This window comes from Pristis pectinata, chromosome 2, assembly GCF_009764475.1.
Source record: "Pristis pectinata isolate sPriPec2 chromosome 2, sPriPec2.1.pri, whole genome shotgun sequence".
Classification (NCBI taxonomy): domain Eukaryota; kingdom Metazoa; phylum Chordata; class Chondrichthyes; order Rhinopristiformes; family Pristidae; genus Pristis; species Pristis pectinata.
The window spans coordinates 92,275,086-92,296,946 of record NC_067406.1 but is presented as its reverse complement, the minus strand read 5'-3'; the positions used below and the strand labels follow the sequence as shown (position 1 = coordinate 92,296,946).

The window sequence follows — 21,861 nt, the reverse complement described above, 5'->3', positions numbered from 1 at the left end:
TCCTGCTATTGAATTTGGCACTTAGTTTCAGTAGAAATGTTGCATGCTGCTGGAAAGCCTAAAGGGTAAAAGATGATTTGGAACAAACATATCGTCAATGGAAAATGTATACATCAGAAAGAAATTGTGTTTGGGATAAGCAATGACATGCTAATCATTTCCTTAATTAAACTAAAATATTTTTTGATGGCTAACTTTTAATTCATCAATATCTGTAACATAGTTAAGTGAAGATGAAATACTTTGAAACAAGTGCTTAAAGTTGTGTTCAAGGATCTCTTCATAGTTAATATTGTAAAAGATCTTTTTAATGAAACAGTTCAAGGACTTTGGAGACTTGATTGTAATGCCTTTTGTGGAAAGATTAACATCACAAATTCACAATAAACCAATTAGTTTCTCAAGTATTGAAAATGTTTCCATAACATGTCCTAAGTTTAGATTAGCCTGTAATCAAATGAAGGCAGTATGCTGTTTAGATACAAATATAACAAAAGTGTAATTTTTATTTAAATTATTTCCTTTTTGCAAATTAATCATTTACAATCAATGTTGTAATTTATTATGACAACTTTTATGATATTTTCAAGCATTCATAGTATTTAAAATTCTATTATGAAACATTTTTCTTGATAAATTGGCAGAAATACCAAAACTAAGTATCTAGACTCCATGAACAGTATTCCTTAATGTAAGAGTTAATGGCTTCACAATCAGTTATGCATGCTGTAATCCCTAATGTGTTATGTATTTAATTTTATAGGAACACTGCCTAATGGGTATCAAAGGGACGGTGCGTAGAAGTACAGATGGCGATTTTATCCACGCAAATGTAGACATTGATCTTATTATTACAGAAGAGCCAGAGATTGGAAACCTTGAAAGCCTGTGGAAATATTTCACATCATTGAACATTTCTGTCTGGGACGAAGAAGATTACATATTTTTGGAAGGGATAGCACAATAAGACCAGGTATGTGACCGTTTTCTTCAAAAAAAATGCAAATATTATTATCCTGCTCTTTATTTTTGTAATTATCTGAAAAAACTGTATATAGTTTCATCTTGTGATAATTCCTAGGGTCCTTGTGATGGTTCAGTAGAGAAATGAGCTGTTCTATTCTTATATGGCAACTAAGGTAATATAATCCAGTTGCAAGAACTGGATTTGTATTTGACTTTATTAACTACAAAAAGATAAAGTGATACCTGTCAAGTCGGAGGTTGACCTTGCATTACTGTAGATTTTTTCGAATTAAATTGCCACTCCAATACTAAGGCGATATAAGAGACAACAGTCACTGGAATCTAGAGCAAAAAACAAACTCCTGCAGGCAGGCAAATAGTTGACATTTCAGGTCAAGACTCTGTATCAGGATTAAGTGTGTAGAGTGGAGATTGCCAGTATAAAGAGGTGAGGCAGGAGCTGGCAGGCGATGGGTAGAATCAGGAGAGGAGGGGTTGATGGGTAGATGGGGCCAGGTAGTGGAGGTGGAGGAAAAGACTAGATTCTGGAAGGTGACAAGTGGAGACAACAAAGGGCTGCAGATTCTGGAATCTGACAAGTAAGGAAGACGATAAGTAGAACCAGGTAAGGGAGGGATGATGAGCAAATGGAACCAAGTTTTGGGGAAAGGAGGGTAGGGGAAGAAACAGGATTATGGAGAGCTGGGGTGGGAGGTTGGAAAGAAGTGGGGGGAGTAGGAGAATTTGAGTGGATCAGGAGGAGAGAGAAAACCTGAAACTGGAAAATTAAATGTTCATACCATTGTGTTATGGACTCCCCAAGCAGAATACGAGGTACTGTTCTAGTAGCGATTGCCCTAGGACAGACAAATAGTCCATACATTAGTAATCAAATGCTCAAGTATTTTCAAACAAAATAAACTGGCAATACACAGAAACTTGCTGCACCCAGATGTTAATAATTTCAGTGGACCATTCTTTCACAATGTGGATTGATGTCTTTGTAATTGTGCTAATTGTTGATTGATGTTAAAATCTAGGGTTTTATATCCCATATAGTAAATACACATATCTCAATTTAACTTGAGCAAATTAAGGAAGCTGAAGTATTGCTGTGATTGAAGTATATCTAACAATTATGTAATTTTAAATTATACTTAAATTGCTTTCAAACAACTCGAGTTGATGGAAGATCAAAACTTTTTCAATAAACCATTTGTAGACCCATTGTAGCCTGTAAACAGTTGAAGCAATGAGATCCTGTGATGCAGGCTGGTAAATAAAAAAAATATCTCCTGGATTTACTGTGATAAAAATTTGTTGTGCATTGACTGTTTATAGCAGTTAAAGTCAAATCAATTCACAAGTAATTTTGATTTTTGACCTTGTGTTCCAGTAGCTTTCCAGTTAGTAACATATGTTGTAGGATGTTCAATTAATATATTTGTTCAACTAGTACATGTTTTTAATAAAAATTTCTCTTGGATTTTCCAGAAATTAAGGGGCATAGATAGCGGGAAACTTTCCCCATAACACAGGTGTCAAAAACTAGAGGACATAGACTTATGATAAGGGGGAAGAGATTTAGGGGAGATCTGAGGAATTTTTTTACACTCAGAGGGTGGTTGGAATCTGCAGTGCACTACCTGAGTGGGTCATGGGAATGGATATTCTCACAGCGGTTATGCACCATCTCGACAAGCACTTGAATTGCCAAGGCACAGAAGGCTATGGATCAAGTGCTGGTAAGTGGGATTTGTATATATGGGTAATTGATGGTTGGCATCGACATGGTGAGCTGAAGGGCCTGTATCTGTGCTGTCTGACTGACACTATCCTATAATTAAAAAAATGATTTATTTCTTGATGGGATATCAATGAACTTGAGCCCAGTTAATGTAGTCTTCAATTGACTTTCAAATGTTAACTATTTTAGTTTCAAGAATTAATAAAATTATGAAATTAATAATTGCAACTTATTGCATTAAGTTAATATGTTTCAGTTACAAGTTGAGAAAAAAGTGTGTATAATAGTAAAATGATAGTTTTCACTGAACTGTTTTCTTCGGATCATTTGTTGTAGCAGTGGTTCAATATATGGTCAATATTTTGGGTCGAGACCCTACGTGAGATAGAAGGGAAACAGATAGGAGGTTCTGTGGCAGTGAGCATGAATCCCGGATGGTATGTTGCCTCCCAGGTGCCAGGGTCCGGGATGTCACTGATCGAGTCCACAGGATTCTTGAGCGGGAGGGAAAACAGCCAGAAGTCATGGTTCATGTTGGTACCAACGACATAGGTAGGAAGAGGGATGAGGTCCTGAAAAGTGAGTTTAGGGAGCTAGGCAGAAGGCTGAAGAACAGGACCTCAAGGGTAGCAATCTCGGGATTGCTGCCAGTGCCACGCGGTAGTGAAGGTAGGAATAGGAGGCGATGGCAAATAAATGCGTGGCTGAGAAGTTGGTGCAGGGGTGAAGGTTTTAGATTTTTGGATCATTGGGATCTCTTCTGGGGACCTGTACAGAGAGGACGGGTTACAACCGAACCTGAGGGGGGGGCCAATATCCTTGCAGGCAGGTTTGCGAGGGTGGTTCGGGAGGGTTTAAACTAGTTTGCGAGGGGGATGGGAACCGGGGGAGGAGGTCAGAGGAAGAAGAGGATGGGGAAAAGTCAGATCTAACAGGTAGAGAGGGTTTGAGGAAGGAGAAGCAGGGTACAGGCTATAAAAGTAGTAAGGTGGATGGGCTAAAGTGCATGTACTTAAATGCAAGAAGCATCAGGAATAAGGATGATGAACTGAGAGCTTGGATAAGTACATGGGACTACAATATTTTGGCTATTACAGAGACATGGCTGACACCAGGGAAGGAATGGATATTGAATATTCCTGGTTTTCAGTGTTTTAGAAGGGATAGGGAAGGGGGGAGAAGAGGAGGAGGGGTGGTGATTCTGGTCAGGGACACTATTACAGCTGCAGAAAGGGTGGATAATGTAGAAGGATCCTCTCTAGAGTCAATATGGGTGGAAGTTAGGACACAGAAAGGAGCAGTTACTCTACTGGGAGTATTCCATAGGCTCCCCCGCTAGCAGTAGGGATACTGAGGAGCAGATTGGGAGGCAGATTTTGGAAAGATGCAAAAATAACAGGGTTATTATTGTGGGAGACTTCAACTTCCCAAATATTGATTGGCACCTGCTTAGTGCCAAAGGTTTAAACGGGGCAGAGTTTGTTAAGTGTGTCCAGGACGGATTCCTGTCACAGTATGTTGACAGGCCGACTAGAGGGGATGCCATATAAGATCTAGTTTTAGGTAATGAACTGGGTCAGGTGACAGATCTATCAGTGGGTGAGCATTTGGGGGACAGCGACCACTGCTCCATAACCTTTAGCATTGTCATGGACAGGGATAGGAGCAAAGAGGATGGGAAGATATTTAATTTGGGGAAAGGCAAATTATGAGGCTATAAGGTGAGAACTTGAGAGTATAAATTGGGATGACATTTTTGAAGGGAAATATACTATGGAGATGTGGTCGTTGTTCAGGGATCTCTTGCAGGATGTTAGGGATGAATTTGTCCTGGTGCAGCAGAGAAGGAATAGCAGGGTGAAGGAACCATGGGTGATGAGAGGTGGAACAAGTTAGGAAGAAGGCAGCATACATAAGGTGTAAGCAGCAAGGATCAGATAGGGCTCGTGAGGAATATAGAGTAGCAAGAAAGGAACTTAAGAAGGGGCTGAGGAGAGCGAGAAGGGGACATGAAAAGGCTTTGGTGAGTAGGGTTAAGGAGAATCCCAAGGCTTTTTACTCGTATGTGAAGAGCAGAAGGATGGCTAGAGTCCAATTAAAGACAAAGGTGGGAATATGTGCCTGGAAGCTGTGGAAGTGGGTGAGGTTCTCAGTGAATACTTCTCTTCAGTATTCACCAAGGAGAGGGGCCTTGATGATGCTGAGGACAGTGTTGGTAAGGGTAATGTTCTAGAGTATGTAGATATCAAGAGAGAGGATGTTTTGGAGCTGTTAGAAAATATTAGGACAGATAAGTCCCTGGGGCCTGACGGAATATTCCCCAGGCTGCTTCGGAGGGCGAGGGAGGAGATTGCTGAACCGTTGGCTAGGATCTTTGAGTCCTCGTTGTCCACCGGGATGGTACCGGAGGATTGGAGGGTGGCGAATGTTGTCTCCTTATTCAAAAAAGGTAGTAGGGATAGTCCAGGGAATTACAGACCAGTGAGCCTTACGTCTGTGGTGGGTAAGCTGCTAGAAAGGATTCTAAGAGATAGGATCTATGATCATTTAGAGAATCATGGACTGATTAGGGACAGCCAGCATGGATTTGTGAAGGGAAAATCTTGCCTCACAAGCCTGATAGGGTTCTTTGAGGAGGTGACCAGGAAAGTTGATGAGGGTAGTGTAGTTGATGTGGTCTACATGGATTTTAGTAAGGCGTTTGACAGGGTTCTGCATGGTAGTCTTCTTCAGAAGGTCAGAGGCTAAGGGATCCAGGGAGGCTTGGCCATGTGGATTCAGAATTGGCTTGCCTGTAGAAAGCAGAAGGTTGTGGTGGAGGGAGTGCATTCGGATTGGAGGGCTGTGACTATTGTTACTAGTGGTGTCCCACAGGGATCAGTTCTGGGACCTCTACTTTTTGTGATACTTATTAATGACTTAGATGAGGGGGTGGAAGGGTGGGTTAGCAAGTTTGCAGATGATACAAAGATCGGTGGTATTGTGGATAGTGTGGAGGGCTGTCGAAGCTTACAGAGGGATATTGATGAGATGCAGAGCTGGGCTGAGAAGTGGCAGATGGAGTTCAATCCGGAGAAGTGTGAGGTGGTACACTTTGGAAGGACAAACTCCAAGGCGGAATACAAGGTAAATGGCAGGATTCTGGGCAGTGTAGAGGAGCAGAGGGATCTGGGGGTTCATATCCACAGATCACTGAAAGTTGCTAGGGTGGTTAAGAAAGCTTATGGGATGTTAACTTTCATGAGTCGTGGGATCGAGTTTAAGAGCCGCAAAGTAATGATGCAGCTTTACAAAACTCTGGTTAGACCACACTTAGAGTACTGTGTCCAGTTCTGGTCGCCTCATTATAAGAAGAATGTGGAGGCGTTGGAAAGGGTGCAGAGGAGATTTACCAGGATGCTGCCTGGATTAGAGAGTATGGATTATGAGGATAGACTAAGGGAGCTAGGGCTTTACTCATTGGAGAGAAGGAGGATGAGAGGAGACATGATAGAGTAATAGATAGAGTGGACAACCAGTGCCTCTTTCCCAGGGCACCAATGCTCAATACAAGAGGGCATGGCTTTAAGGTAATGGGTGGGAAGTTCAAGTGACACGTCAGAGGGAGGTTTTTCAACCAGAGAGTGGTTGGTGCATGGAATGTGCTGCCTGGGGTGGTGACGGAGGCTGATACATTAGTCAAGTTCAAGAGATTGTTAGATAAGCATATGGAGGAATTTAAATAGAGGGATATGTGGGAGGAAGGGGTTAGATAGTCTTAGGAATGGTTTGAAGGTCGGCACGACGTGCTGAGCCGAAGAGCCTGTGTTGTGTTGTTCTATGGTGAGGATGAATCCTGATGCAAGTTCCCAACCCTGAACATCGATTATCCCTCTGGCTCCACAGATGCTGCCAGATTGGCTGAGTTCCTTCAGCAGTTTGTTTTTGCTCAAGATCCAGCATCTGCAGTCTCTTGTGTCTCCTTCTTAATATATCTTTGCTTTAAACATATATATTTCAATGCATGCATGACATTGAAGCCAAATATTCTAATTTAAAATTTGTCAGTAATAAAATGTAATCCTTCCTGAGTAGATACATCTGAGATGTGGGTGGCAGAGAAAAAAAAATAGGATGGGTAAATTGCTAAGACTTTGTTCAAGACTGCACACTGTTGAGAATTGTACTCCAGTCCCTTAGATATCTGTTTTCTGTGTACTGGATATTGTGCAAATATTATTACTGCTTGGTCTGATCTAGACATATACTGCAACCTCCATATAATGCAGGTGTTGGGGGGGCAACTTTAATACCTGCTTTATTGGGGACCCACTTTATAAGCAAAACTAACATTTATTATTTTTGGAGTACCACCATCTTCGACGATCTGCACCTCAGTTCCATTTCCACAACATTGCTCCATAACCCAACACAAAACTACCTCATAGCAAGTGTTTGGAGGTGTATGCATACAGGCATTTTTGTACAGATTTCCCCAATATCCACCTCAGTCTCCATTGTTGTACCGATGGCTACAATTTACAGAACAGATTCCCAGTCCTAAGATGCTCATCCTTTCCAAAATCTGTTATTCCCTCCTCAGTACAGCTCTTGACAAACCTGCCCAGCCATTCAATGTTATCATGGCTGATCAAATCTGTTGCATTCTTCTGGGAATTTTACAGTCTCCTTATGACTCCTGGAATAACTGAGCACAGTTGAGCATAGGGGATACCTTGAGAACATTGGAACCATAAAATCCTAGGTAACAGTGGAGCAGGAGACAGATGCGTGCACCATGGCTCTGCAGGGGGGTTGAGATGTCCTACACATGCTGAATCTACCCACAGGTGGCAAGAGAGGCTGCAGGTTCTACAAACACCATTTCTGCCTGGGAGTGTCAGGGGAGAGACTGGTTTGGGTCCCGAGTGTACCGGCTCTGCCCGGTAGTTGGGCGGAGGTGGCAAGGGTCCCACATACACTAGGTCTGACTGGGAGTGTGGGTCTTATGCATGCAGGCTCTGCCTAGGTGGGTGGGATGGGTGAGCAGATCCCTTCTATGTATGCTCTGTGCAGTGGGGGTACTGCACACACAATATGTCTGCCTACATTAGAATCCATTTGCAACAATGCGGTCTGGTTTTCTTAATGTATTAATTTCTCTTTGCAAATCTAATATAAGCTAATAAAATAAAGCTGGAGAACCCAACAACATAATGTACCCACATGAAAGCAGACTACCGATTCTGCCCATTATATTAGAATGAAACAGACCTGTCTTGGGGGATGTGATAATATCCACTATATCCAAACCGCAATATGATGAGGCCCCTTATGTTGAGGGTGAACTGCGTTATGTTTGTAAGTAGAATTGTGTCTGAGATGCTTATTAATCTAAACCATAACAACTTCATCAAATGGAGAAATCTGCCTAATAATTACGAATGTACTGAAAGGCAAAACATTTTTCCAAAGTTTATGATAAAATCTATCATAAGGTAAATGAATTGTTTTACTTACTTTTCCAGAATTTCCCATTTTGTAAAATATATTCTTATTTGACATCAATACTTACAGCTGCTTCTACCTTTGATTTGTATGCTTTTGAAATAAATTTGCACTTTAATTTTTCTATTTCTTTTACTACCAACAGGATGGTTAACTGTGGGTCCTAGTCTTACAAATAGTAACTTCAATGCTGAAACTTACAGCTCATACTTCACTGGAACAAATGTACATCTGACTGGCTGTACAGAAGAGATTGAGAGACTTCGTCCCAAATCACCACCTCCAAAATCTAAATCTGATCGAGGAGGTGGAACTTCCAGGGGTGGAGGAAGAGGTGGTCCTTCAGCAGGACGTGGAGAGAGAGGAAGGGAAAGAAACAGAGGAAATTTCAGAGGAGAGAGAGGAGGATTCAGAGGTCGAGGAGGTGCTGCCCATCGAGGAGCATTTGCTCGATGATGACACATTTCACAAGTCTAATTTAGGAGTGGGATTTCAGAATCTCAACCTGAATTGATTCCTGCTCCACTTTTCTACTTTTTTTATACCTACTAAGCCATGGAATAAAAGATCAGTAGTAATGAAACATACATGAAGAGTGTGTCCAGCAGAAATAGTTTTGCACTTTGGTCACAAAAGCATTTTGTAATGATCAAAATGCAGTGCATTTGCCTTTAAATCTGGTACAATATATATTCAGGTTGTTTTCTGGTTTAAAATCTGTTGCAGAGTCTCAGTTCATGCAGCATTTAAAGTTCAGTTTTTTTTAAACTTTTGAATGTTGGATTTTTTGGTCACTTCTCGTAACATAATTGTAGTTCAGGGTCTTAACAAAGGGGTGCTGAATAAAAGGCAGTTCCTGCAAAACTGACTTGGAAGCGTTGATTCTATAATAGAATAAGGTTCTGCCAAATTCAGTGTAACAATTAGAGCCAGCATCTTGGCCTTTAACCACTGCATCTGCTTGATTTTAACCATTAGAGCCTGCCAAAATGTGGAGTAAGAAAAGCAATTGGTTTATTCAGCTGCACGTCTTATGTTCCATCTTCCACTAAATTCAAACATATTTCTACACTGCATTTGTAAATGTATTGTTCCAAATATGTGCATACCAAGTCATCCTACTTTCAGAGCATCTTTGCAAACACGTATGTGTCCACTAGAAATAAATATTTGAAAGCAAGAAACTAAAGTAAGGTGTTATTTTTAAAAAATCATTGTGAGAATCCTGTAAAATGTAAAATTTTTTGAATTCTTCGCACCCATGCCCCCCCCCCACCCTCACTAAAATCTCTTGTATTTTGAGGTAATATCTTTCGTTGTAGGTAACCCATGTTCAGCATTTAGCAGCAAATTGTAGAACAGGTGTGTGTGTGTGTGTGTCAAATTAGTGTTGAGAGGATGAATCTCTGCAAATTAAGAAAACACAGGACCATGTAAATTACTGAGTAAAAGGCTTTCAAAGCCTATAAATTCATATAACTCCCTCAGTAAATCACACAGTTGGCTGCTGAACTGCATACATACATGCATTTTGGTGATTTTGTTTCATATTGCAGAAGCTGTTTTTTTTAAATACAAGTCTGTCTTTTTGTATTTTTATAACTAAATGAACATGTTTTTTCGGGGAAGAAATACCAGGTTAAATATGATTATTGTCATGATCGAACCCATTTGATGACTTCAAGGAGTTAAGAAGAGATGTCACCATCTCTAACCATAATGTAATCCCTGTCCCTGGCCATTTAAGGTTTTGATGTGCTTTATTTCTCAAGGTCTTTTGCATATTGTAGAATTGTTACCTTTTATAAATTTAAATTATTTTAAAATTATTCTGCACCTGAGTTTTGATACATGAAACATGTTTAAATTCCTTGCCTGTAGAGTCCATCTGTGTTCATTACAGTTTAAAAAATGTACTTTGTGATGAATTGTAATTCCATATCTTAAGCAGATAAAATTGTTTTAGTACACTGATGTACTTGATAAATAGTTCATTTTTTAAAGTGTTCAGGTACTTGACTGACAGACTTCGTTTGATGATGTTGCAGATGGCAAATACCTATTTCATGCATGCTGAAAATATAATTGGATTTGCCCACTTTTTGAAAACAAAATTGAATTGGAGTTTGTTAATTAGAGTTCATTACTTTTTTTAGAAATTGAGTACACTCTGATGTGCCTACTCAAATGTTACCAACTGTTAATTTTGTCACCTTCAAAAATTGCCCAAATGCTGAAGTTTATAAATCGCCATAGGAAAATAGGAAAATTTGCTGCCTAAATTGTTAACTCGCTCAGACACGCAGTCCCTTTTAAGAATATGACATGTACCTGCTTACCCATCCCTGTTGAGCTTGGTTTTCTTTCTATTTTCATCAGCATCAAGAACAACAGTTAATAGCGAATTAGAAAAATGAAGGTTCCACCATTCTGGTGACAGAATGACACCACTCTGTCATTCACTTGGGTATCCCCATTCTGAGTCTCTCCAAATCTGAAGCTGCAGAGTTCTGCTATTAGATGGAACTTCAGATGCTAGAGTGAACATCTGCTGAAACTGGCAAAGGAAAGGTACCTTGGGCTAACTTTCCTTTTGGGGGGGGAGGGGTGGAGCCATAATGGGGGGGAGAAAATATGTGTATTTTTATATTTTTTATTTTAGGTATAGTCACAGTTTTAACCCGTGGAAAAACAGCCATTTTACACAGCATGTTCTTACAGTTCATTAAAGAACCAGATAATCTGTTCTTGGTGATTGTTCAGGATCATTTGTTGTTCATCCTATCAGGAGGATTCCACCCTTTTTTAAATATTTACCTGAGTGCTTTTGTGCACTTGAGAGCAGGATAGGGTTAAATGAAAAACAAAATCTGCAGATGCTGGAATTCTGAAATATAAAATGCTAGAACCACTCAAAGTCAGGGCAGCATTTATGGGAAAAAAAAAGCAGCAAACAATTTGGGTGAAAGAGCCTTTGTCAGAACTGTTCTGACTAATGGCATTTGATCTGAAGTGTTAACTCTGTTTCTGCTTCTGCAGGTGCTGCCTGAGCTGCTCATTGTTTCCAGCATTTTCTGTTTTTTGTTTCAGTGGGTTCAAATCAGCATCCCATTTCCAGTGCAGCACTGAGTACCACCCAGAAATGTTAGCTGAGGTTATTTGGGCTGAGGCTCAAATACTTAACCTTATACAAAAGTGAAAATTCTCATTGAGCCACAGCTGACCCTTTAATTGTAAACAACACTGTATTAGTGGAATCTTGATTGTCCACAGTACCAATAACCTGCCAGAACTTCCACAGGGAAAGTCAGTGCAAGTCATTATTAAATGTAGCCATGGTTAGTGCAGTATCTTCCTTGGTTCCAGAAGATGCTAGTTCATGTTTTTTTAATGTAGTTGTTATTACCGTGTCTTGACTATTGCTGTACAAAACAAGTTTGTGTGTATACCCATTTCTAACATCCAGTGTGAAATCGCGATCCTTTATTCTTGTAAGGTGGGACCTCAACTATCTATATTTTTATGTATTCCAATAAAAGCTTGTTTCAGTTTCAGAAGTTTGAATACTGCTTTGTTTTAATCTTTTAAAGTTTTTATCCACTTGACGTTCAACTTGTTGGTTTTGTTCCAATCATTTTGAACTACTAATCACTTACCACCTCTTGTTTAACTTTGAGTCCCATGGGTGCAAATGTTGACCTGTCACTGAAGAATCCATCTCATGTATTTGGTCTCAACAATAGTTACCAGTGCCAGTTTAGCAAGTAGTCTTTCTGTCACTGAAAACCTCATCTCATTCAGCCCCTCTCCAAACATTGATGTTACTGGAAAATACCTTGCTTTTCTGCATGTATATTGCTGGAATTACCTTGTGCAGCTTTCACTGAGAAAGCTAAAGTTTAAGTCAAGCAGTGGGAAAGATGTGAATGATGTAATTCCATACCAATGATCAAGGAAGTGACATATGAGATTTGTCTTGTGACTTATGCCCCCCCCCCCACCTCCCCCTGTGCTGTGCCCCACTCTAAAAAGCATTTGGCAAAATAAACTGGGATACTTTCTTCAAAGACAAGTGTGTTGCTTTTAATTTTTTAATCTGTGGGCTGTACCTTGACTCTGAAAGTGAGTAGGCTGGAGATCACGTCTGAAGTTAAAACTCAGCCTGGAAGAGGAACCCAAACAGTTTTTAAAACTACCCACTTCCAGTTTTGACAGGTTATGATGAATCTGTTCTTGTAAGGTACTACAATTTTACTCCCTTTTTAACTTGTGTAAGCTGAAAGGCAAGGAGCTTTGAACACTGGAGTCTGTGCATTGGTCATGAGTGCTCTCCAACAAGCACCTTTCTCATAATTCATTCTATCCCTCTACCAGTGGTTTCCAATTCTCCAGTCTGTGGTCAGGAACTCCATTTGCCAGCAATCAGTGCCCTACCAATTGACTTACAAAGCAGGATTCTCTGCTAGCCAGCCTAGAAAATTCTGGCTGCTTGTAAGCAGGGAATCAAGTAAGAGAGCCCCAGCAGTTAGAAACCACTGGGCATTTGGGGACCTGTTCTTCCAGTAGCCCTGCTCAAAATAGTTCTTCAGCACTAGGAGAAGTTCAGGCCAATGACTAACTTGAATGATTTAAATGCAGATGATTTTATCTTTAAAGTTTTATAGCTAATGATTAAACCAACAGTTCACTTACATGGCCTAAAACCTGAGTAGAGCTTCATGCCCATTGTCTGATAACCACAGGTTAAATGAGTCAGAGACCAGAATTTATTAAAGGAAGGTATTACAAAAGCAAAGCAGTTTAAGGACTTTCACAGGAACAAGAAGGAAAAATTGGTAATTGAGACAAAATGTGAGACATCAGGAGGGTGACCAATGGTTGATTTTAAGAAATCCACATTATTATAAAGGAAACAAAGTAGATGTACACTGAAGAATTTTTGGAAATAGTTCCAAAGTCCATGATACCTAGGGGTAAAAGAGGAGCAGAATTTGGTGAGGAACAGGGTTAAAGTGGTGGCATTTTGGATGAGCTAATATTTATGGAGAGTGTGAGACTGTCTATTAGAGCAATGAAATATTCTGATCTGGGGGTTACATAAGCACAGACGTGGATTTCAGGAGTAGATGGCTGAAGTGATGGATAAGTGTGTTATTAGACTGCTTTTAGTGTAAGATAGGCTCTGGTCAAGTAGGAAATCCATATTTTGGTTTAGTTGAAACCAAGGGTTGGAGATGATGGAATTATTGGTGTATATTTTGTGCCATGGCTGAAGGCAGTGCTGTAGTTACTTCATTATGTAATTGGAGATAATTCCTCCTCAGGAAGAAAGGAAGTCAGTCGCGCCCAATCAAAACATTTTCTTTAATGACTAAGTTGTGTTATTTTCAGATTTATGGCCTTTGACCATTTTATTTTTATGCTGTTTTGAAAATGTTTCTTGGAACATTAGCCATTGGGCAACAATCTGGATTTGGATCATTGGAAATTCTGTTTTGTTCCATCATATTTTGATATATTTATTTTGTATTTGAAGATTAGAATCATTTTTGATTTTGCCAAAGTTTTGTTTTCATAATGTTCTGTTCAGTCATGATTCCAGTCTCATTCAAAATTACTGCTCATCTATCCAATTCTCTAATATAAATACTTGAATTCCTCCCTCCCCCCCTCCCCCATTTCTCATTTCTTTTTTCTTTTTCCCCTTTTCTTTGGAGCAGGCTAGATGGGCCAAATGGCTTACTTCTTCTCCCTTGTCTTGTGATCTTGTCATCTTGCAAACATTTTATTGTTTGTCTGGGTGCCCGAACGGTCGTCTGTGCTTTCTAATTAAAGATATGACTACCAGATAAGACTACATATAAAATTGTGCTAAATTCAAGTAGTACTTCTGTGATTTTTTTTAAAAATTCAAATGAAGAATAACATGTTTTCATTGCAGTTATTAATGTCACTGATTAGGAAAAATAACTCAATGACATATCTTCCTTCTCCTTGTAGATGGTGAGTAGTCCAATCCTCATCTACAAGCATAAAAAGTAGTGGTATATGTATTTATTTCAGAAAAGTTGGTCTTGGAGCTGAGATTAGAATGTACCTTAAACTACAAAAGTTATTTTAATTTAACTGAAATCTGACATGGCAAATATCCAACTATGTTCAAAAGCAAGGATCTCATAATTTAAATTGTAAAGTATATTGTGTTGGCTATGACGAAATATAATTCACATCAGTTCTACCATTTCATGAAGGGCAAGAAACATAGAGTCATAGAGCAATACAGCACAGATACAGGCTCTTCGGCCCAATGAGTCCATGCTGACCACGGTGCCTGCCCAGCTAGTCCCAGTTTCCTGCGTTTGACCCATATACCTCTAAGCGCCACCTTTCCATGCACCTATCCAAGTGCTGCTTAAGTGATACTATTGTACCTGCCCCAACCACTTCCTGTAGCAGCTCATTCCATGTACTCACCTCCCTCTGTGTGAAAAAGTTGCCCCTCATCTTAAATCTTCCCCCTCTCACCCTAAACCTATGCACCCTGGTTTTGGACTCCCCTACCCTAGGGAAAAGACTGTTACCGTCCACCTTAATTATGCCTCTCATAATCTTAAACGCTTCTATAAGTTTGCCCCTCATTCTCCTACGTTTCAAGGAATAAAGATCTAGTCTGGCCAACCTCTCCCTATTACTCAGGCCCTCTGGCAACATCCATGTAAATCTTTTCTGCACTCTTTCCAGTTTAACCTTGTCTTTTCTATAACAGGGTGACCAAAACTGTACAAAGTACTCCAAGTGCATCTTCATCAACGACTTGTACAACTGCAACATAATGTCCCAACTCCTGTACTCAGTGCCCTGATTGATGAAGGCCAGCGTGCCAAACACCTTCTTCACCACCCTGTCTACCTATGATGCTACTTTCAATGACCAATGCACTTGTATTCCTAAATCCCTCTATTTCATTAGACTCCCTAGTGCCCTACCATTCACAGTATAAGTGCTACGCTGGTTTGACTTTCCAAAATGCATCACCCTACACTTATTTGTATTGAAATCCATTTGCCACTCCTTGGCCCACTTCCCCAATTGATCAAGATTCCCCTGTAATCTATGATAACCTTCTTCACTATCAACAACACCTAATCTCGTGTCATCCACAAACTTACTGATCAAGCCTTGTGCATTCTCATTTTTATATTTAATCATTTATATAAATAATGAATGACAAGGGTCCCAACACCAACCCCTGCAGCACACCACCAGTCACCGGCCTCCATTCTGAGAAACAACCTTCAACTACCACCCTCTGCTTCCTACCTCCGAGCCAATTTTGAATCCATGTAGCTAGCTCTCCCTAGATTCCATGGGACTGAACCTTCAAGACCAAACATGCATTACTTCTTTATTTGTTGTACCATATTTCTATTGTGTATATAATAAAAAATACACATTTAATGATGTTTTATTTAAAGCAAATCAGTTCCAAATTATAGTTCCAAAGAGCTACCTCTGCTTGGTTTGTCTTCAGAGTTGAGCACAAAATACTTAAGTTTTACAAAAATGTATGTGTACTGGGAAATGTTAGTTTTGTGATAGTCTAAAACTAGAATTGATGCGTTAAATACCATAAGAGGAAAATACTGCATATGTTGGAAATATGAGGAAAAAAAGTTACTATTTTAGGTCATTCGCCTTCCTTTCTCCAGAGGTGCTGCCTGACCTGAATAATTACAGCATTTTCTGTTTTATGCCAAAAATTATTTTATGCTTCTTTCTCCCCCAAGTAAAAATTAAGGTGAAAAACACGATGATGCTGGAGGAACTCAGCAGACCAGGCAGCATCCGTGGAGAAAAGCAGGTGGTCAACGTTTCAGGTCAGGACCCTTCTTCAGGACTGTGTCCTGATCTGAAACATTGACCGCCTCCTTTTCTTCACAGATGCTGCCTGGTCTGCTAAGTTCCTCCAGCATCATCGTGTTTTTCATCTGGATTCCAGCATCTGCAGTCCTTTGTTTCTCAGAAATGAAGGTTACAAATTTGTCAGCTTGATTGTATTTTTGAGGAGATTTGATGAGACTTGCCTGGATGAGTGCAGCTTCAGCAACACTCAGGAAGCTCGACACCTTACAGACCCAGACACTTGATCGGCACCCCATCCACAACTATTCATTCACTTCACCACCCATGCAAAATGGCAGCAGTTTGTACCATCTGCAGGATGCACAGCAGCATTTCACCACGACTCCTTCGACCACACCTTCCAGACCCTCGACCTCTACCTGCTTGAAGGACAAGGGCAGCAAGTGCATGGGAACACCACCACTTGGAAGTTGCCCTCAAAGCCACACACCATCCTCACTTGGAACTATATCGCTGTTCCTTCACCAGTGTCAAATCAAAGTTCTGGAACTCTATCCCTAACAGCATTGTGAGTTTACCCACACCTCAAGGGCTGCAGTGGTTCTAGAAGGCAACTCACTGCCACCTTCTCAAGGGCAACTAGGCATAGGCATTTAAGTGCTGGCTCAGCCTGCAAAGCCCACGCTCCTTGAATGAATGAATAAATACAATAAAAATAAAGTATGCAAATCTAAAAACTTATTTACAAGGGTGATTTATGAAAATTATTATTTATTCATTAGTGACTTTTGGTTGTTGCTTAGAAATTAAAAGATGCTGAGAATAAATGCAAAACGTCATCATCACTCCCCCTCTGCAAAATAAAGCAAAAAATGTAATCCTGAGAATGAGATTATGCTCTCCATCATAGATTTATAATAGACAGCTATTCTATTTAAATAGTAATGAACAGTTCTTTGCTGTGAAATTGTCCATCATTATAATTTAAATTTTACTTAACAGGTAAGAAGTTTAATATTGAATAACTGCAAGCACTGGAGAATTACTGTAGTGACTACTTGAAACAAACTTGATCAAAAGTCTGGTGAGTCATCATGGAAGTGTTTGGCTTCATTACTTTCCTCAGAAGCAATGAAAATTATTGCAAATGTCTCCTGGGTTCTTTGCCATTCTCAATTTTTCTGGTGCCTACTCAGAAACTATGAAATTATGTCCTTTGAGATTTGTTAAGGGTTTTAGAACCAAAGAAGCAACATTATGAATTAGTGCACCAGTGAACGGTACCAACTCATCAAATTGCTGCATAGAGTACATTAGAATATGCTATTCAATCATGGAGCCCTTTTGTGATCTATGTAAAATTTTAATATAAATTTATTCAGAATAAAGTATCTTTGTAAAGCAGGTGAAAACTTGAGATAAATATTGAAGAGAAAGGTAGTCTTAAAATTTCTCTCCATATCCTTGGTTAGTTAGCTTCACCCAATGACATTTCAATCTAAGTGAAATGATGGTTTCCTTTTCAGGTTGGTTGTGACAAAAATATTCAATGCTTTTATAATGTGATAATGAAAAAAAAAGCATACTTTGGATTTCATCGAATTCAAGATAAACGTAGCACATACCTCAAAAATAACAAGCCCATCTTATGTAGTTATAATAAGTTGTTCCAGATTATTTGTAGCAAGGGAATTCACAGCACGTGTGTTTTATATTTTACTATTTGTGAACCTGTTAATTCTCCAGAATTGGTGTTTTAACATAGAATTTACTCAACTAAAATTCTCTTGCTTTGAAGAGGTTATACTAAACTCTTAAGTGTGCAATGAGGCCAGGTAAGTATTAACACAAATATTTTAACCTTAGATGAAATGCATAAAAGGGAATAAAATTAAAGAAGGCAGAGAATGTAGGAAAAGAGAGGATAGAATTAAAAACCACTGGTGAGCATAGGTAAAGTTTGCAGCTTTTGTTGAAATAAAATTGTAGTTACTAGGATTTATTTACCACTATTATTATTCCAAGAGAAATCCCTGGTTCACGACTTCTTTTAAAATTGTAATAAATCCTGTTTCAGTGTCACATTGCTTATGCCAAAAAATAAACAATATGGCATTCAGCCTAGGAAGATGGTAGATTCCTTGAAACTAACATTGACCATGTTAAAATATCATTAAAAATACTTTTAGAGACTGTCTTTACACGTGAAATTGGTTTTCAGGGGTAGTGCAAAGTTATTGATAGCAAATTATCAGTCTGTTACAAAACCACCCTCCCCTCATCCCCAGTTTTCTTTATTATCTGTTTTGTCCTGAACACTTTTCATATTTTACTGGAATCCAAAAAAGAGGATAGTTAATTCCAGACATTATTACTTAGATAGCCCACTGTAAAAATATCTTCACATGCTGTGATTAGACATATTTCCCAATATAAAAATCATAGATGAATTAAAGGTACTTTATCATCTTTTCTGTTTTGCTCTTGAACCCAAATCTCAACATAATTCTTGAGCCACTCACCAGAGAAAAGGGACTGAGATGATTTCTTGTCGCCTTCCTCAAAGACTTCTTACATCAGGGTGATTTCTCCCGTGTGGAGAATGATCTAGCTGGTCTGAAGTGGAGCTTGAATTCTTTACCACCTGACTCGGATGCATGAATGCTAACGCCTAGGCAAATGTTTTGGCACATAATACAAGTTGCACTTGGATTTGGGATGATTCAGTGATGATGTGCCCAAACGAAGTTCACAAATTTTCTATGCGTATGTGCAGGTAGGCAAAAGTCATGCGGTCGCTCTGCTTTGAATTCCTCAATGTGAACATCTTGCTAGTTTCTGGAGGCTATTCTGAGAATGTATGTTAACCTCATTACATTCATGAAATTTATGTGGATCACTTAAAGCAGGTCCCATGGCCAAGTATCTTGTTTTCAGGCCCATACAATGATAAAAACAGATTGCACTTATGTAACACCTTTGATGGTCCCTTGGTGCTTCAGAGCAAAGCAATAAAACAAAAGTGGGCTTTGCGCCAATGGAGATAATTGAAACCTGGTTAAATAGGTGAGGTTTACAGTATGCTTACAGTATCATTTAGACCCAGCTTCATTTAATCTCTCTTTAAAAAGAGTTATGATTGGAAGGAGAGGTGAAAGGATGCAGACAATGTTAAGGAAAAGAATTCTAGAGTGTAAAGCCTAGGCAACTGAAAATACAGTTGACAGCCATGGGGAAAGGAGGGGAGAGGCTTTTCTGTGGTGCTCTTGATCTATGTAAAAAATATGCTTTGGCTTTGATGTTCTTCTTTCATATTGAAAGCAGCCTCTTCAACAACAGTTGTGGGGCTGTTCCCCCATATTAAGGAAGAAACCACATGTAAAGTATGGTTTGGTTTGATTAACTAATCTAATTAAATATTTTCAACTATTTCATGTTCTGATTCCGCTTTTATGCTCTTTTTACTGCATTTTAAAACAAAATATTCATTCAGGGGATGTGGGCTTTGCAGTCTGAGCCAGCATTTGAATGCCCATCCCTAATTGCCCTTGAGAAGGCGGCGGTGCGCTGCCCACTTGAACCACTGCAGTCCTTGAAGTTTAGGTGCTATTAGGGAAATGCTATTCCCACAATGCAATTAGAGAAACAGTTCCTGGATTTTGACCCAGTGATGGTGAAGGAATGGCAATATGTTTACAAATCAGGATGGTGTGGGCAATTCCAGGTGGTGGTGGTCCCATGCTGCTCTTGTCCTCCTCACTGGTAGAGTCCGTGGGTTTGGAAGACATTGTCTAGGGAGTCTTGGTAAGTTGCTGCAGTGCATCCTGTAGGTGGTACAAACTGTTGATACAGTGTATTGTGGCTGGGGCGCCTATCAAGTAGACTGCTGTGACCTGTATGGTGTTGAGCTTCTTAAGTATTGTTGTAGCTGCACTAATCCTGTCAGGTGGAGAATATTGTGTTATTATGTGTTGTTATGTAGTTATAATAAAGAACTACAGTTCCCAGTAGGCAATGCAAGGGGTCACGGGGGGGAACAGGAGGTGGCTGTAAAAGAGCGGGAAAGCAAGCCAGTCTGTTGTTGTTGTTTTAATAAATGTTCAGATGTTAAACCCATGCGAAGTTTGTCTCTTGATGAAGAACAAACATAACACAGTGTCAGAAGATGGTGTGAGGTCTGAACAAGAGAGTAGCTGAATACTGTGGGCAATTGAGAAAAAGACTCAGTGAGTACAGAAGAAAAGCTGTAATAAGATGGAGAAAAAGCTGGCCAGCGTGGCGAGGGAGCACATTGTCCTGAAGTTCAGCAGTCACCGGATTTGCCAAGAGTGATTCAGGTGAGAGGCCGAGAGTTCCCGTTATGGATAAGCTAAGTCCTCCCAAGCCTATGCAGTTTACTGGCAATCTAACTGATAATTGGAAACGCTTAAACAGTGATTCAACATATATTTAGATGCTAGTGGAGCAGGAAGGAACGATGAAAAATTGAAAGCGTCTATTTTTCTGCACGTGATTGGCGAAGATGCTTTGGACGTTATAACAGCTTTCAAACTGAAGAGACAGCTTTTGAGTTGGGCACTTTGATGGAAAAATTTGAGGAGTATTTTATCCCAAGTAAAAACATCACATTTGAGAGATATAATTTTTTTTCCTGTGACCAGAAACAAGGTGTTAGCTTCAACCAATACTTAGCTGAGCTTCACACACTGAGTAAGTCTTTGTGAATTTGAAGATTTGAGAAACTCGCTGGTTAAAGACAGAATAGCTTGTGGAATTCCAGATAATGGACTCAGAGAAAGACTGTCGCGTGAAAAAGATTTGACCCTGGAAAAGGCGGTGAATATGTGTGGGTCAGCAGAAACTGCACGAGCACAAGCTAAGGAGCTGGACAGAGCAGACACAACAGTACATGCTGTGAAAACAGAGAAGCAGCTCCCAAGGCATTTCCGAAAGCAACGGCAAAGCAAAGAGGAAGGCTCAAACAGCAAATGCAGCAGATGTGGAGATAGACACATTCCAAAGAGGTGTCCTGCTTATGGGAAGTCCTGCAATAGCTGTGGGAAGAAGAATCACTTTGCAAGGTGCTGCAAAGCTGGAGCTAACAAGGGAAAGGTGCACACAGTTGATGAGAAAATGGAGGAATTCTTTGTGGATTCTGTACAGACTGTGGCTGCTGGTAAAACGGAATGGATTGTTCCAGTAACTGTGAATGAGACAGTAATTCCATGCAAGCTTGACACTGGAGCTCAGATGAATCTGTTATCTGTGGATGATTATAAGACTCTCACAGTAAAGAGTAAGATATGTGAAGTTAAAAGTGACAGGCTACACTGGAGAGAAAGTTCCAGTGAAAGGGGGCTGTATGGTGACCTTTAAGCACAAGGGGCAGCACTTAAAATCACAGCTACTGATTGCAGAAAAGAGAGTAGAGCCAATATTAGGTCTGAGTGCATGTGAAAAGCTCAACCTAGTGAAAAGAGTTTTCACAGTAGCTTCACATACCAAAGATGACCACACAACACTCATGGAAAAGTATGCAGATGTCTTTGAGAGGCTCGGATGCTTACCTGGTGTACACAAAATTCACATAGATGAGGCAGTGGCTCCTGTTGTCCATGCATGCAGGAAAGTTCCGTTTCAACTTAGAGATAAACTTAAACAAGAACTAGCATGCATGGAAAGGATGAATGTCATACAGAAAATTGAAGAACCAACAGATTGGGTGAGTTCACTGGTCATTGTGCAAAAGAAAAATGGAGCATTGCGGATATGTCTAGACCCAAGAGATCTCAATAAAG

At 39.8% G+C, this 21,861-nt stretch overlaps 1 protein-coding gene across 1 annotated transcript in view; it reads left to right on the top strand.

Moving 5' to 3' along the window:
• Window positions 1–9,575, top strand: part of mettl14 (methyltransferase 14, N6-adenosine-methyltransferase subun) — a 66,411-nt gene extending 56,836 nt beyond the window's left edge. The window contains 3 exon segments of the mRNA XM_052010308.1: window positions 764–878; window positions 881–973; window positions 8,346–9,575. Of these exon segments, the coding sequence (XP_051866268.1) occupies window positions 764–878; window positions 881–973; window positions 8,346–8,656 (519 nt within the window). The 3' untranslated portion in view covers window positions 8,657–9,575.
• The last annotated feature ends 12,286 nt before the right edge of the window (window positions 9,576–21,861 follow it).